Source organism: Nanorana parkeri, unplaced genomic scaffold, assembly GCF_000935625.1.
Source record: "Nanorana parkeri isolate BGI_ZX_2015 unplaced genomic scaffold, ASM93562v1 scaffold169, whole genome shotgun sequence".
Lineage (NCBI taxonomy): Eukaryota > Metazoa > Chordata > Amphibia > Anura > Dicroglossidae > Nanorana > Nanorana parkeri.
Genome location: NW_017306437.1, coordinates 451,713 through 468,397, shown reverse-complemented (window position 1 = coordinate 468,397; position 16,685 = coordinate 451,713). Strand labels below are relative to the sequence as shown.

Here is a 16,685-nt window from a genome sequence, read left to right as displayed (position 1 = left end):
ACTAGGGCTGCAACCAACTACTCTATCGATTATTTGGTCTGGGTCCCCTAGTTTTCTCCTCCATGCTGGGAGCTGGTCTCCCATCTGCTCTGTATCCCCTCCGATCCCCAGAGGGATCGGAGGGGGACACGGCCCCCTGCAGCCAGTGCCCAGCAGTGAGGAGAGATCCACCAAACCTCCCCAAACCCCTGCCGCTTCAGCTCTGCAGCTTTCTCCACCCACCACTGGGAGCCTGCTTCGTGCTGTAGTCTGTGTCCCCATTGATCTGCGCTGTTCTCCCCCACCTGTATCGGCAGAGGGGATCGGAGAGGACAGAGCTGATCCTCCTGCCAGCGAAGGGAGGAGAAAGCTGTCAGGAGGCCGAGCAGGCAGTGTGGGGAAGAGAGCTGCAGGACTATCAGCAGCTCTCCTTCCTGCACTGATCATATTTGCTGATCACCCCTGTAATATTCAATCCCCACAGCGATCAGTACGATGTTTGTAAATAACTGGGATCATATTCAGATACTGTGTCCCCAATTTTGAACAGAAAGTGCTCTACATCACTTCCTGTTCATTCATGACTGTGGTCATATCTGTTTAATATCGCCTTGATTTATGAATGAACAGGAGGGCCTCTGTTAGAGCTGCAACAACTAATCGATTAGAATCGATGAGTAGTTGGCAACTATTCAGCACTCTGCCTCAGCAGCTGAATCCAGTGAAGTGGAAAGGTGACACCAGGGGTCTAAAAGACTCCTAATGTCACCTTAAAGAGAACCTGTCACCTCCAATGTGCCATCACATAAGGGGGCTTGTAAGCCCCCTTATGTGGAAATTAATGAAAAGCACAGGCTGGTTACAAAGTAACATAGTGGCACTGCAGACCCAGTTGCCAGCGAGTTGTTTTAATCATATTGGTGGCCGGGAATTGTCCAGACATGAATTATGGTGCTACCTGATTTTCAGGGGTTATAGGAGCACACTAGAACAGAGCAGATATAAGGTGCAACTATGTGTATGTCATGATGTCCGAGTGCACTTTATGAACATGAAGATTGAGAACACTCTGCCTTAAATTTTACTACAACTTTTTATATAATACTAATAAAAACAAGCTGGATGCTTAATAGAAATTAAAGAACTTCAGGAATTTTTTTTAAATTAACACCTGCAGTCGGGCTACCCCCGCACTGCAAGCATTAAGTGCTCATTTTTGTCTAGGATCTAAAAAAGATGTACTCACCCTAAACTCCAAGCCGGCCAGCAATCGTGGCGCTCCCTCCAGCCCATCTCCCCCTTCCTGCAGCATTGAAATCTTCCTCACGTCTACACACTGTATATAGATGTTGACGGTTTTTAGGACCTTAGACTGCAGCAGACGAGGAAGAGAGACGTTGGAAGGACCAGTCTAAAAAGAAGCTGTCTCGGAGCTTCGGGCGAGTATAATTTTATTTTTAACCTAGATAGAAAGCAGTTAAGCCTTGCAGTGCAGTGCAGCAGTAGCACCACTGCAAGGAGTCATAAAAAATATTTGCTGGAGTTCTTTAAAATCTGAAACTAGTCTTACAGAATTTGTATAGGTATGACCAATTTCACTCTAGTGTATGTCCCAGCATTTCTTTTTTCATTTATTTGGTCCTATAGCAAGTAATATTTGCTCTTCTATTGCTCCCTGTGACTATATAAAGAAACCACTTACTTACTCTTTGACATTAGGCTTGTCAAATTCTTGCTGGGGCAGCTGCTCCAAGTTCAGTTCTTACTGATATAGGCAAACACAGAATCTCCCAAGTGACCCTTTCCTACAGTGGGTGTGCTGGAAGGCTCTTAGGAGTCAGGAGGAAGAAATTGTGAAGTAGGAAGAGAGGAGTTAGGATATGCATCTTGTTTGAAAAAGGTGGAAAACTATTTATTCACATCACTTTCTGTTAAAAGTGTATGTAAACCCCAAGGCGGCACTATTTTTGCACGTTAGCAGCATGCGATTATTTGCACATTGCGCACCTGTACACAAAGCAAGGTCCACAAACACATGGATGAGTGAGTTTGGGGTGAAATGACAGAGTGGGGTCAGCGCATGCTGAAGCGCACGGAAGTTGCCGTCTGCAGAGTCAATAGCTACAGACCTCCAAACTGTGTGGCCTTCAGATTGTGTGTAAAGGCAGGCCTCCCAATATTTTTGCCAATATAGTGTATATAACTACCACATCAACAAACAATATTGTTAACATTACAAATAAATGAAAAGCCATTAAATCCCACGTTCACTCATAAACCAAACTAGCACTTCCCTGCTCCCTATAACATTGTTTTTTCACAATTGATTTTTTTCTTTTTTTGGGACTCAACACTGGAGGCCACTGTTCATGTGGAATAGGCTAAGATTCCTTAGTAACGCTGCCAGAAGCTGATGCCTGGCTATACACTTCACTTGCAGCAGGTCATACTAGCAAAAGGGTGCTCTACTAAGTACTAAAGATGGATGCCATGAAGGAGTTTAATAATTTTGAGACTGCAGAAGTCCTTAAAAGTTGCATTTTCAATTGAATTTGGTGAAACTACTTAAAACATTTATTGTGTTGACCTATTTTGATTGCTTTTGTTTGATTTGTTAATTGCAACTGATTGTATGCATCACACATCCCAGTAGGCTGTGGACCAAAGTATCACATTGTTTCAGTGACATGCAGGACCGGTGGCATGTCTGCACATGTAAAGGATTAAAAGGAGAACCATGTGGTTTTCCCTAGTTCTCCTCAGGGTCACGGAAGACATACGGTGTCCTCCCGTGACCCGAAAACCCATGCCCGCTATATGCCGAGAGCGCCACAGCTAGGAAGGTTGCCGACAATACTGTCGCGATCCACCCAGCTGGCCGATTGACAGCTGGCTCTGCCTGTCCCCTCCAGTAAGCGCTGGAGAAACTGAGCGGGGAATACCTGCAGGGAGCAGTGACTGACAGTCACTGTTCTCGGCAGCGAGACGATCGGCACTATGTTTTTGCTCACTTCCTGATCAATAGAGCCAACGTGTGAAAGTTTCAATGTCACACGTCAACTCTTACTATGGGGATGAGTGTAATTCACTTAGCCCATAGTTCTCCTTTAAGGGAGCATCATTAGGGGGCAGCTGTGCAAACGAAGAGACAGTCAGCTCCTGTATATGAGACGGGAAGTGTAGTGGAAGAGGGGCAGGTGAGAAAAGGACAATGCAGGATTTGCATGATTTTAAGTATCACCAGACAGCACAGGTTTTTCACTTTGTGCACAGAATGGCAAAATTTGAACATCCAACCAATTTTTTTTTTTTAAATTCATAAATGGTAAGATTTGTCCTTATTGCCTTCATGGACACCAAAACAGAAAGACAAAGACTTTTCTCCATTGGCAACACCGATGGCAAGAACTGTATTTTTTACTGCATTAATAAGAAGGAATGGATAGAGCCTATGTTGCAGTGTCCAAAATAGGGACATTTTTTAACTCACTGTCTGTCCCAGAGACAGATCACCAGGACTAATACTGAGGGCCCCAATAAAACACAAAACAATGAACCTGACAGAGGTTCAAGTTTTGGCTGGAGTTGCCCTTTAAACACAACCTGCCAAAAAGTATTTTGTTTTGTAAAATTTACATTACAATGTCTAGTAAGAGCATACAATACACATAGTTAAGGAATCCTTCTAGAGCTTGTGATGGAAGTTTTGATATTACAGAACAGTGTTCCTTTTCAGGAATGGAATCCCTTTAAAAGTATGCAAAATCTTAAGGCACTCCAGTCTATGAAGTGGATTTTAGAACCCCTAACTGTCACATCAGAGTTCCACAATCACATTAGGAGCTGCCATTGTGGCAGCAAGGCAGGAGGTGGAAAGGCTTGGACCATGGCAAACGTCTGTCCTTTTCTGAATGGATCTCAACCTGCCTGGATTAGTGTCATTCACTTCCATGGTGCTGGCGGATGATAGAGCCTACTTTTTAAATATTGTTCATAAATGAAGATACATGAAACACCAAGATACCTCTTAAAAGGAATATACCGCATTAGTCCTGAATTTCATTCAACATACACAGGAAATTGCAAAGTCAATATACATACATAAGAATTATTCCAACAAAAAACTATTTCAGTTTATTAAACCACACAATTATTATCACCAAAACGGTAGCCGAATCTTCTCATCAAAGCCTTCTGTATGGTTGCCATTTTGCAAACCATTTCAGTTACATAATCACTGAAATTATCACACAATGTATAAAATAAAAATGACAATAGCAATCAAAGTAAAACTGTAACCTTGTACAATTTTCTTATAAGCTCCCAACAACAAACTTCCCTTCCCCATGTGCTGCACACCAGGGGAAAATACTTTTCCGTCCTAATGCAGCAATCACTCAAACCCAGTTCACACTGCACGTGCACATTGCATCATTACTCATCCATATGAGAAAGCTGCAATTATGGCATCCTCAAGTGGTCACCCAAGAGTATGGCTCTCACAAGCCATGGTCAGGGGAAAGGTTTTGCAGCTAAATGCGGGTCCACACTGTGAAGACTGCTGTATCGGGGTGTAAGGCAAGTATTTCACCTAGTGGCCAGCACCCTGGGGAAAGGTGGGGGCTTCCTATATGATAAAACTATAAACAAGTACAACCCTGAAATGAAGCTTAAGGCCAAACTCCCGACAATTTGGGTGTTTTAGACATGGAGAGACTAAATATTTATGTTAAGTGTTCATTGCCGCCCTGTGACAGCAGGATAAGAAATAAGAGGGCGCAGTTAAAGCTGGCCATACAGTCAGCTCTTCAGGAACCAGCTGAAATTTGCAGTGGGTGCCGCTGTCGGAATGCAAAAGCAACAGCAGAGAATTCCCCAATCAACGCTCATAAGCTTTGATGGGGGAATCTGTCTAATTTTTTTTTGTTCAGCCCACGGGTTGAATGAAAAAAATGAAATAAAAACAGTGTATGGCCAGCTTAACAGAAGAGAAAGCCAGATAATAACCTGACTACAGTCATTAGGAGCGATTCACAAAAGCTCAGTATTATGAGAGTTAAAGTTATGTTATCTGATATTTTACCACTTGGATTTAACACTTGCTTGATAAAACATGCAATTCACAAAAGCTAAAATGATTGCATACTCAGTTTAACGTGTGACGTAGGTTAGGCTGGTATTTTTACATAAGCCTTTTTTCCTCTATTATTGTGATAAAATAATGTTTGGGATTTTATTTGAACACTTTTGCAGTACATTTTGGTAGTAGAAGGGGTGGAGTGCATGTTTTTAGATTACTTTTTTACACCACACAAGGATTCCACATATCAGGAATATCTTTGCCACCTGCTTACTCCTAAATTTAGGAGAAAAGTGATAGTTAATGAAATAGCAATATTTTTTTAGAATGGAATGAATATATGACATAATAGTTCGATTTAAATCTATATTAGTCATTAAGTAGACAGTGTAGGCAGGACAAGCGATTCTCCCCGACCATCAAAAATCTGTTTTGATATTAAATTTGCAGCATGGAAAAATCCACCTGCACTAAAACTCCATTGATGGGTTTCTGTAGACATTAGATTTAATATGTCAGGTGAAAATTGACAACCTTTAACTGTAAAAATCATCCCAATTTGTAGAACAAAAACAAAAAAGTGTAGAAATTACAAAATGAAAAAAAAAAAGAAAATTACACTTCTATTTATCTCACTTTATTACAGTGCAACAAGCATTAGATAAGGCAAAAATTTGTCACCACACCCGAGGTGAAAAATGTACACCTCAATAACGAGCAGTTAAAGGACCTTTTCTTTTTGTGAATTGCATTTCAAGCATAACAAGCATCCTGGAGTTTTGTTAATCGTCTACCTTTACACAGCAACAATATACTAGCAAAAAAAAAAAGCTTTGTGAATTGACCCTTTTGTCCCCAACTAGTGTGATCTCCCATCACTTCCTGTCCAAGAAAAAAGGGAAAATATCTGTGATGGAATAACAGACCACAGTAAAAAGCAGGCAGACCATTTCCCTATACAAGTTTGTAAAAAAAACAAAAACACATTTTAGCTGGAGTTGGACCTTAACACAAACTGACCCAGGATATATCCTCCTCCAAGGTAACCGTGATCAAACACCAGTGATGCAAAGAACAGAATTTCTCATGTTTTAGTCACAGGGTTCATATCTTGAAGATATATTCTTATCTTGGCAATTTTCCCTAAAGAGGAACTTTACCCATATCTTCAAAATAACAACAAAGACACCTTTAGAAATGTTTAGTAATGACAATCTACAAACATATACTTCTAGATAATTAGATTTTTTGCATACCTTTTTCTTCTTTTCCCCAGTCTTTTCTTAGTGGTCATTTTAACTAAGGGCAGGATGCTAAATATGCCTTTACTTCCTGGAACTCTAGCACATGTGACTAGGACGTGTGACCATGCACATCTCAGGGGAGGAAAATGCCATGAGATGAGATTCCCCAGCAATGCTCTGCTGATGTAACCTTCCCAGAATGGAATGCTTGGCAAGATTACATAATTTGTGCCAAAGTGGACCAGGAAGTGCAATAAAAAGAAATTTTAAGTAAAATAAAAATATGTTTGTTTAGCTAATTAATGTTATTTCATATCAGCAAGCAGAGCTGCATACTGATGTGATTTTTAGTAGGGTTGCACAGATACCAAGTACAGTACTCGGTACAAGTACATGTACCGATACTTTTGAGCTCCAAGACTAGACTAGAGACAAATTCAAAAATTAGGAGGCAGCTGTCATTTGTAAGGAGCACACGGAGCTCCTGAGATTTGTACATCTCTGTTTTAATGTACGATTTTGTTTTTATAAATATAAAGGGATGCACAGATACCAGTTTTGCGAGTACGAGTACTGGTACTTGCCGAGTACTTACAAGTACTGAAACATTTTTGTTTATTGTCATGTGACAGTTTTTCTAAACCAATACAGACTAATGATTTCAGGACAGTGGTGGAGCACCAGAGCCAGGTCTCAGCTGCAACCCTTGTAGTTCTCATGAAAATGCCAAGTATCTGCACTGGTACTCGAAAAGTATCTGTGCATCCCTAATTTTTAGTCAAAGGGAGGGGTAAAAGTCCACCTGTACTACATAAGAGTGCAAACTTAGAAATTAAAATTAGATAACATTTGATTGCATCCCTTATCATATTAAAATGGACATATAACACAATAAGATACAAAACACCAGTTAAATAACACTGAAAAATAAAAAGATTTTTTGCTGAGCAGACCACTTCACAATCGCAGCCAACATAGCTAAATATATCCTTAAATCGCTAAAAAAGAAACACTTTTTGGGCAGAGATTACTACCATATTTAAAACATATCCCAACCAAAGGACCTTCAAGATTCAATTTAATATAAGGTCCATTTTTTCCAGTAACAAGCACAGACTATTTTTTAAAGATGTCCCGGTCACATCTAATCATAGTCAATGCAACTGCAGTTATGAAAAGCAGTTTGGCCCAGCCACAGGAATGAAGATGGTGAGCAATGGGGGGCATCGGCAGTAGGACCTTGCTGTGACTGGGGCTTTTTGTGTGCTCAGGCCGAGTGGGATTTCAAGGACATCTTCACTAAAGGTAAAGAAGGCAACCAAACTGACCATAGGTAGATCTCCTTTAAAAATCTAATTTTTCCACTCAAAGTTGTAAAAGTATTAATAATACCAATGCAAAATATATCTACAATAATTTTTATAAGAAATTCATGAGCATAAGATACATACATCAAGGAAAATTAGACTGGACACTCTTCGCTCCATAAAATTCTGTTCTTTTGTGGCTTGGGCCAGTACCACACTTGCCTCGCATTTTATCAATTTCTGCTCTGTCTCTGACGTCTTTCTCTGCCCCCACCTTCCTTGCATCCACAAGCAGCTGGTATTGTCATAATATTTTCTTCATTTTGGCTTTAAACTGTCTTGGGAGTCAGTTCTTGGCAGTTTATAAGGGGACTGTTTTCATATTACTGTAGCTAAGAACATGAATACACTGGCCTGACACGTATTACAAATTCTGACCCCTGATCTGCAAAGGTGAAGTGTTTATACTGCAGTGTTCTAATGTAATATTCTTGGTTGTTGTATTATTAGACGGTTTTAAATGCTCTAATCTGCTGTCTGTAATCCTAAACCAGAAGAACAATTTTTTTCTATAAAAGAGTGCACACTTGGCTTTAAAATACTATCACAGTGACAACAACAAAAAAATAGCAAAATACGTTGCAAAACATTTGACCACCATTTTAGAGGTGGCCAAAACTAGACCTAAAACATTTCTTAATAACTGATGGACAAAATCCTGTTACTTACAGTGTCCATGTAAGCTGCCTTAAAACCTTCCTGTCGTCTAAGATCCTCCTGCTCCCGCTGACGAATCATCTCTTCTTCACGCCGTCTCTGCTCCTCTTCATGCCTAAAATTATAAGTTCAGTTACTGGATTTTTTTTTTGTCTATACACAGAAGTTAGTTTATATTTGCCAATTGCTAAATAGACTTCAAGAAACAGTGGGAATACAACTTCAATATTTGTAGCCGCAACATGTTAACAATGCTAATTGAGTATTATACTGGGGAATTAAAAATGGCTGATAAACATCTGAAGGTTGTGGGCACTGATTTTGAAGCTTTCAGACACAATGTGGATTTTGAGAGTGTTGTTACCGAATTAAACACACAGGTGGAATCCTATAACAGGGACTTGGTCAATGTTAAGGATTCTAAATTTGAAAGGGATAGGAATGCCTATGCATTAGGTCTGGCCTATAGATAGGGACAAAATAAAAAATGGAATAGAAATAAAACCCCAAACAAAAACTGGAATAGAAATAAAACCCCAAACAAAGAGGACCCTTATAAAAACCGCAGGGGGGATGGTGGGAACACTCAATCAGAGGGAACGGAATCATGTCCGTCTTCCTCTGATGAGACCACACTACCCCGCCAGTGGAAATATAACACATGCTCGCAGAAAAGGACATATAGAGGTGGAGCAGTTTGGAGAGATCCAAAAGCTCGGCAGGGGAGACATATACAGAATTGTGATAACCCTGATGCAGACACCAGGAACAAAGGGATGCAACAACATAAAGCCAGACAGGAAGAACCTTTTTTTAGGAGAGATGGGACCCCCGCCAATTCCAAAAGGAGGGGATGTCCCGTTTAGGAGAAAGAAAAGAAAAACCACGACAGGGAACCCCACCAAATATAGCAAATACAAAAAGGACTATCCTAGACCAATATCTTCTCAAAAGTCCTTAACAAATAACCTGCAGGTCATCAATCTGAGCCCATATACGTTCACTGAAGCACAATTGAATTTGATTTCCAAAAGGATGAACCTTTTGTCCGGAAGCACCACCGGATAGGTTTGAAATTATTAAGGATGTTAATCTCTTTGCACGTAGACTTTTATTAAAGCAGACACATGATAAAGAAAACCTACCACTGGGAGGCATGCTCAAAGATTGGAAAGATTTCTCCAGAAGGGACTACAGAGCACTCAGGGATCTACAGGAACTTTGGGAGGAGGGACATGTTTCAGAGGAGGAGTTTGAGGAAGAGGTCACTTCTGTCAAACGGTCCTTTAAACGTAAATCTAAAACCTTTCCGCCCCTGTCTCAGAACTTCAACATCTGGAATTTTGTGAAAAGAGTGAGTGATGAAATTATGGTGGCTCTGCCCACCAAGATTAAGGAGGATAAACTCACTCCCTCAGACAGAACAGCTCTGAAAAATAATAAAAATATAGTGATCAAGTCAGCAGACAAGGGCGGAAATGTGGTCATCATGACCAACGAATACTATATGGAGATGGTTATGAAGATTTTAGATAATACAGCTTGGTATCAACCTATACAAGCTACATTAATAGAATCTTTTCAAACAGACCTTGAGAGGATACTGGAAGAGGCCTTTGACTCAAATCTCATTGATAAGGGCACTTTGGATTTCCTCAGAGTCCCCTTCCCTAGAACTCAAGTTCTATACGCCCTGCCAAAAATCCATAAGTCGTTATTAAAGCCCCCAGGGAGACCTATTGCCTCCGGCTGCGGGTCACTAACAGAAAATGTAAGCTCTTATATAGATCATTTCCTAAAACTACACGTCCAGTCCCTGGCCTCATATGTTAGAGATACCCTGCATCTAATCTCTCTTATCCACGATTTAGAAGCACCTCCGGGGACCCTTTTGGTGGGCCTAGATGTCGAGGCCTTGTACTCGTCGATCCCACATTCCAAGGGATTGAAAATGACTGAAAACATTTCTCGCCACTTTGGGGATTACAGAAAATGCACATAACGCTTTTTTGTTGCAACTATTGGAATTTGTTCTAACCCACAACGCTTTTCTTTTTAACAACCATTATTATTTGCAGAAACAAGGTACTGCTATGGGAACCAACTGTGCACCCTCTTATGCCAACTTATATTTGGGTGGATGGGAGCAAGAACTATGGGCCAGGGAGGACTTATCTATGTACCTGTGCCATGTCTTATCATGGCACAGGTACATAGATGACATCCTGATGTTGTGGACTGGGGGAGATGATCTATTGAGGGACTTTGTAGATGTTCTAAATTTTAATATTTGCAATTCGAAATTTACCATGACGGCAGATCAGAACAAATTGCCCTTTCTGGACATTCTGGTGTGTAAGGACAATGGAGGGGTCCTGTACACTAGCCTGTACAGAAAGGACACAGCTGGCAATGCCATTCTTGAGGCTACCAGTGCCCACCCCCATTGTTTGAAAAATAGCATCCCGTATGGCCAGTACCTGAGGGTCAGGAGAAACTGTACTTCTGATAGTGATTTTGAAAGGGAGGCTCAGAACTTGAGAATGAGGTTACGGGCGAGGGGGTTACTCCAATAAAATTCTTACAAAAATCGTATCAGAGGGCTAAAAATGGACCCAAACATAATAAGAATGAACTAAACATAATAAAAAAGAAGATCCTCTAGTAAGACCAACATAGTGAAATATCTAAAATACTGGGCAAACACTGGCATTGTCTGACTCTAAAGACTCTAGAATTTTAAAGTTCCTTTGTAAAAAACCCACCATCACCTACCGTTGTTGTCCCTCTTTAACCCCTTCGTGACGGGAGACGTACAGTGTACGTCCCGGCACTTTGTGCCTATATGACTGGCCACGTACACTGTACGTGACGAGTTATATCCGGCATTGTAATGCTGGTAACAGCTGATTCTCAGCAGTTACCAGGCATTAATGAATGCCTCAGTATTGAGGCATTCATTAATGAAATAATTAAGCTTTTTGTAAAAGCTTCTTCCTTTCAGTAATGAAAGAATGAAGCTGTTACATGCAAATACAGGACCGCAATTTGCGATCCTGTATTCGAGATCACCCATTGTAAGACATTTTGTTAACACACATAAAGGACAAACTGACAAACTCTGCTTCTTTGTACTGGACAGTCCATAAACACAGGCGGGGGGGAGACTGGGATAAACACCTCTTACAAAAAGAATGTAGGTGGATTCACCAGACAGAATCCCATGAAGCACCTGGTTTAAATGACATGATTAATTTTAGCTGCTACCTTTGACCTGACCACTCGTCAAACATGATGCTTCTTCTTAAAATTATGGATCTATGAATGCCAGGATCTGAACTTTAGTTACAGTCATAACTTGATTAACTTGATAATGGTTTAAACACCCATCTTAAATTATGTAGAGGATATCAGGGGTTCCTACATTGTTTCAGATTATGTAATTATGTTGATTATTATTTGTGTCGATTTTGTACCAACTTTTTCTAGCTAAAACGCACCTTTATAAATGCGTTTTTTGCATGTTCGTTATGTTGATTATTATTTGTGCCGATTTGTACCGATTTTTTCCAGCCAAAACGCACACTCACAAATGCGTTTTTTGCATGTTCGTTATTGCATTCTGTTCTTTGAGCAATGCACCAACAAACTCAGTTAGAACAGTATTGAGTATAATGTTTGTACCGTCATTGGGATGTCTTTTAGCTGGAGTGCCCCTTTACAAATGTAGTTTTCCGCATGTTTGTAATTACATTTAGCTCTCAGAACAGTGCATCAGTGAATTCTGTGAGAACTAATACAAATTTATCATTACTTATATATTGGTTGGGGTAAAACCCCTCGATATTTGACAAATGTAACTATTGAAGAAAGACCTGGGAAATAGGTACAGGTTTTTTCCTGTACCTTTATCGTTTGAAGAGCCAGCATTGAACAGCGGCTCAGTCATCTTGTTAAAGAGAAAACTGAACGTTATCAAGCTCTCATCAAGGAGCTATATAAATCACCTATACAGGATGATTGCTACACGCCCCTCTGAGGAAGCCCCACTTGCTGGGGGGAAAAGCCGCGTTAGGGACAGCGTGTTGCTGACTTCCCTGGATACCTTGGACTCACTGCCTGTGTTTGGTCGGGTGGCGAACTTTCAGTACACCGACTAAAGTGAGCGGAGCTGATCTACATACCGTAGCAGCAGCAGCACAGTCCACTGATTCTGAACCTGGATAGAGTGCAGCTTATTTACTTTGACCATCAGTTAGCAGCCGGACTTCAGATCCAGCACACTGCCTCTGGAACTTCATCTATCCCTGCCTTACCGTGTGGCCGCAATCCCAAGGGAAACCCTCGGGTCATTCCAAATGTGGAGAAATATTCCCACCCCGGTCGGTTGACGTTAATCCGGACGAGAAATAAAAGAAACCATGCGATCTTTAAATGCACAATGAAAACAACTTCTGGGATTGCAAATCATTATATGGACATGCTCCATTAAAACATCCTATTTACATCCAACACGGAATCTCAGATGGACTCTCACTCTGTGGCCACATATGAAGTGAGTAACCCTGCTGTGTTTTGATACAATTGTATCTGCCATTTCCATATAGCACATCTACTTTAGTGACTGCCTGTTAGTTTGGTGGTTAATTAACCCCGACTGTCCTGTCCAATACTTGGGCTATTCAAGGGAAGCCTTTTAAAGATTTTAAATGTTGTGTATTAGGTGATTTATGATTTGTACTACTTCTATGTTAATTAAAAATACTATTTTTGATACATTATATACTCATTGAGTTACTTGTTCAGCTGACAGCTCCTAATGTGGGATTCTTTTGCTAAGGGGATAGTGTTGTTTTGATTATATGTTTTGAAACCCAGGAGCTGAATTCATATAGTTTATATACTTGTTACTTATTGCGAAACTCCTTCTCCCCTGTTCGTTTATATATGCTAAATAGATTACCTCATATGAAACTGCTTCCGCTTTTGAAGCTCCTGATTTCTCAGGTCCTCTAGCCGCCTAAGCTCTTCTTGGCGCCGCATAAGATCTAAGAGGAGGGCAAAAAAAAAGTTTTTGCTATTAAAAGAAAAGAAAAAAAGCATTTTGCGACTCTTTATACATAAATTATGCAGCTGCCACACAGTAATCACATCTATATCAGCAAGGATGTTGTTCTCACCTTGCCTCATGAGCATAAGTTGATGTTCATGACGAGCAGCTTCCATCTCAGCCTCTAGTTTTTCTTTAGCTTCCCTGATATTTCTGTCCACCTGCTCTCTTTGCTGCTTTTCCATTTCATACAAAGCTTTCCATCTGGATGCATATTCAAATTCAAATGTTCCAGGCTGAGCAAACCTTGGGGGTTCCTCTCTTTCTCTAAAAATTAAACAAATTAAATTATAGTTGGGCAAATGGCATTAAAAAACTCTACACAATATATCCTATATAGCATATTTTGCATCTGCAGGTGCAAGTAGGGGAAATAAGTAGAGCTGCAACAATTATTCGATTAAGTCGATTGAAATCGACGATGGAAAACATTGTCAAAGTGGTATGGTATTTTGTATTGTATAATACAGCGGCACAATGCAGCATACCAGATACACACTGAGTGGCCAGTTTATTATGACCACCTGACGTTTGTAGGCACAATTAGCTATAATTTCACGCTGAAGTTGCTAGAGGGCCAGACCATTATAAATAGGGAAGCCGGTTGTTTACCATGACAGTAGAAGTGATTTTTTCCTGAAGATATGGGTAAACAACGCGATTTAACAGTCTTTGAACGTGGGATGATTGTTGGCGCTCGGAGCCATGGAGCGAGTATCAGCAAAACAGCAGAATTCTAAAAATTAAGTTTATAAAAAATAAAACATTGAAAAAAAAATAAAAAACATTTTCGGTATCGGCCTAATTTTTTTAAATTTCGGTTTCGTTTTTAAAATTTCCATTTCGGTGCACCTCTTTATTATAGCATAATGTACTATTGCTGGCATTGTTGTATTCCTCTATAGCTGCTGGTATTCTGCATTGCGACGCTGTATAATGTACTATATTGCACATCACACAGGAGCCTTTTTTTTTTAAAATCCGATTTATCTAACTTAATAATCGGCTAACTAATTGATTTTGAAAATAATCATTAGCTGCAGCCCTAGAAATGAGCAAGAATCCAAATTGACAAGACCACATTTTGATTGTGTAGTCAAGCTATTCAGGAGGAATATCTATCCATCTATCCACACAAACACAGAGATTGATTATACTACAGTACACGTCAAACAAGTAGGGGACCTCAAACAAAAAACGGCAGTTCAGTGGGTTCAATACATTAGTAAAGAAAAAAATCCTAACACTCGTGTCCATATTTTGTTTTTTCCCCCATTTCTGGGTAAGGAATATGGAGGTTCCACTAAAGAGCAGGTGATACAAAAACTACAGGCGTGTATTAACATTTCCATTGTAAACCTTTAGTGCAGGGCTTAAAATTTCCACTCGCCTGCTAGCATTTTGCGAGTAAAAATAAGGTGAGGGCGAGTGGAAATTCGGGCCCACAGCCAGCTGACATGTCAGGCACACGGTCGCAGACCGCGAACCTGACTTGCGGGAGAAGCTCCACGGTCTGCATCTGTGTCAGATGCAGACTGCAGAATAGCTCCTGTCAGTTCCGGCTTCCTTCGGCTGGAGCTCTGACAGTTCTGAGCTCCTGCGAAGGAAAGAATGTCTGTGAGCAGCATCGATGCCTGGCTATCTGGGTGTGATAGTGAGGGCTGCTGCAGACCTCACTAATCACTCACAGATAAACCAGGGATCGATCCTGCTCACAGCCTCCTCCCTGCAAAGACGTGAACAGGTGAGGGTGCTCGGGGAAGGGGTTGAGTGTTTTATAATTTTGTGTTGGGGGTTAATAAGGGTGGGGGGGATATTATTTGTTGTGTGTGTGGGGTTAATAAGGGGGGAGTGTATTAGTGTAACGTTGTTGAGCAGTGTATTATTGTGCTTTAAGCTGGCCATACACCTTACAACCATTGCACGACTTTCGTTGTGCGATGGTTGTAAGGTCATTAAAATCTCGTACGATCTGCCTATCTTGGACGGGCATATCGTACTTGCGATAATCGCAAGCCCTACCCGCTGAGGGGAGGGCTTCCGATGATTGCAGTGCTGAGTGGGCACACCGGCCCGTGCAGCATTCGTTTTCCAACCACGCCACCAACCCGCCAAAAATCATACGATTTTCGGCAGGTTTTCCAGCGTGCTTGGAAGACAAAAGTCGTACGACCTTACAGTAGAAGCGGTCGCACGCTGCCCATACACACATCCTCATACGGTAGTTGTGAAAATTATCAGTGCCCTCCCAGTTTTGACTGTGGTATCTTATCTGCACCCTGTTAACATAATATAAAGCTAAAGCTATGTTATAATTGCTGTTTTTTATATTTTGGACTCTTTATTCTAAAGAAAAATTTAATTTCATAAGCTTTAAGGGGGCGTGGTTGGGGGACAGGCCTGGGGTGGGGTTGGAGGCGGGCCTGGGCAAGGTATGGTGGGACAACTGGTGGAGAATAAGGTTTTTGCCTGGCTAGTAGGTCTAGACTTGAAGTTTTAAGCCTTGCTTTAGTGGATACAGAATGGAAATAGAAGCATGTTCCATTTTAGTAGTGTACATAAGCCGCTAATCTGTTGGCTAAACCTCCACATCAGCAATGGCCTTGTCAGAGGTGCGGGGTCACGGAGATTTGTAAATGTTCAATATAAAAAGTTACCTCTCTCAACCCAGTTTTATTGCATAGTCCTACAGCAAAACATTTTGGCAGTACATTAATAACTGTGATAAATCAAAGCATAGAAAAATAAGTTGGTCAGTTCTCATAAAGAATATACAAAGATTCCTTGTTCAGGCAAAAAAAAAAAAACCGAAACATTAAAGCTGAACTCCACATTTATACATACAGGTGAAACTCTAATAATTAGAATGTCGTGCAAAAGTTCATTTATTTCACTAATGCAGCTTAAAAGGTGAAACTAATATAGGAGATAGACTCATTACATGCAAAGCAAGAGAGTTCAAGCCGTGATTTGTCATAATTGTGATGATTATGGCTTACAGCTCATGAAAACCCCAAATCCACAATCTCAGTAAATGAGAATATTGTGAAAAGGTGCAATATTCTAGGCTCAAAGTGTCACACTCTAATCAGCTCATTAAGCCATAACACCTGCAAAGGGTTCCCGAGTCTTTAAATTGTCTCTCAGTCTGGTTCAGTAGGAATCACAATCATGGGAAAGACTGCTGACCTGACAGTTGTGCAGAAAACCATCATTGACACCCTCCATAAGGAGGGAAAGCCTCAAAA

At 40.7% G+C, this 16,685-nt stretch overlaps 1 protein-coding gene across 4 annotated transcripts in view; it reads right to left on the bottom strand.

Moving 5' to 3' along the window:
* PSPC1 (paraspeckle component 1) overlaps window positions 1-16,685 on the bottom strand; it is a 92,196-nt gene that overhangs the window by 62,610 nt on the left and 12,901 nt on the right. For all 4 annotated transcript variants that reach the window (XM_018554718.1, XM_018554720.1, XM_018554717.1 and 1 more), the window contains exons 4-6: window positions 13,508-13,704; window positions 13,291-13,375; window positions 8,340-8,442 (exon numbers count right to left, since the gene is read on the bottom strand). In XM_018554718.1, coding sequence (XP_018410220.1) covers window positions 8,340-8,442; window positions 13,291-13,375; window positions 13,508-13,704 — 385 coding nt within the window. The remainder of the gene's footprint in view (window positions 1-8,339; window positions 8,443-13,290; window positions 13,376-13,507; window positions 13,705-16,685) is intronic.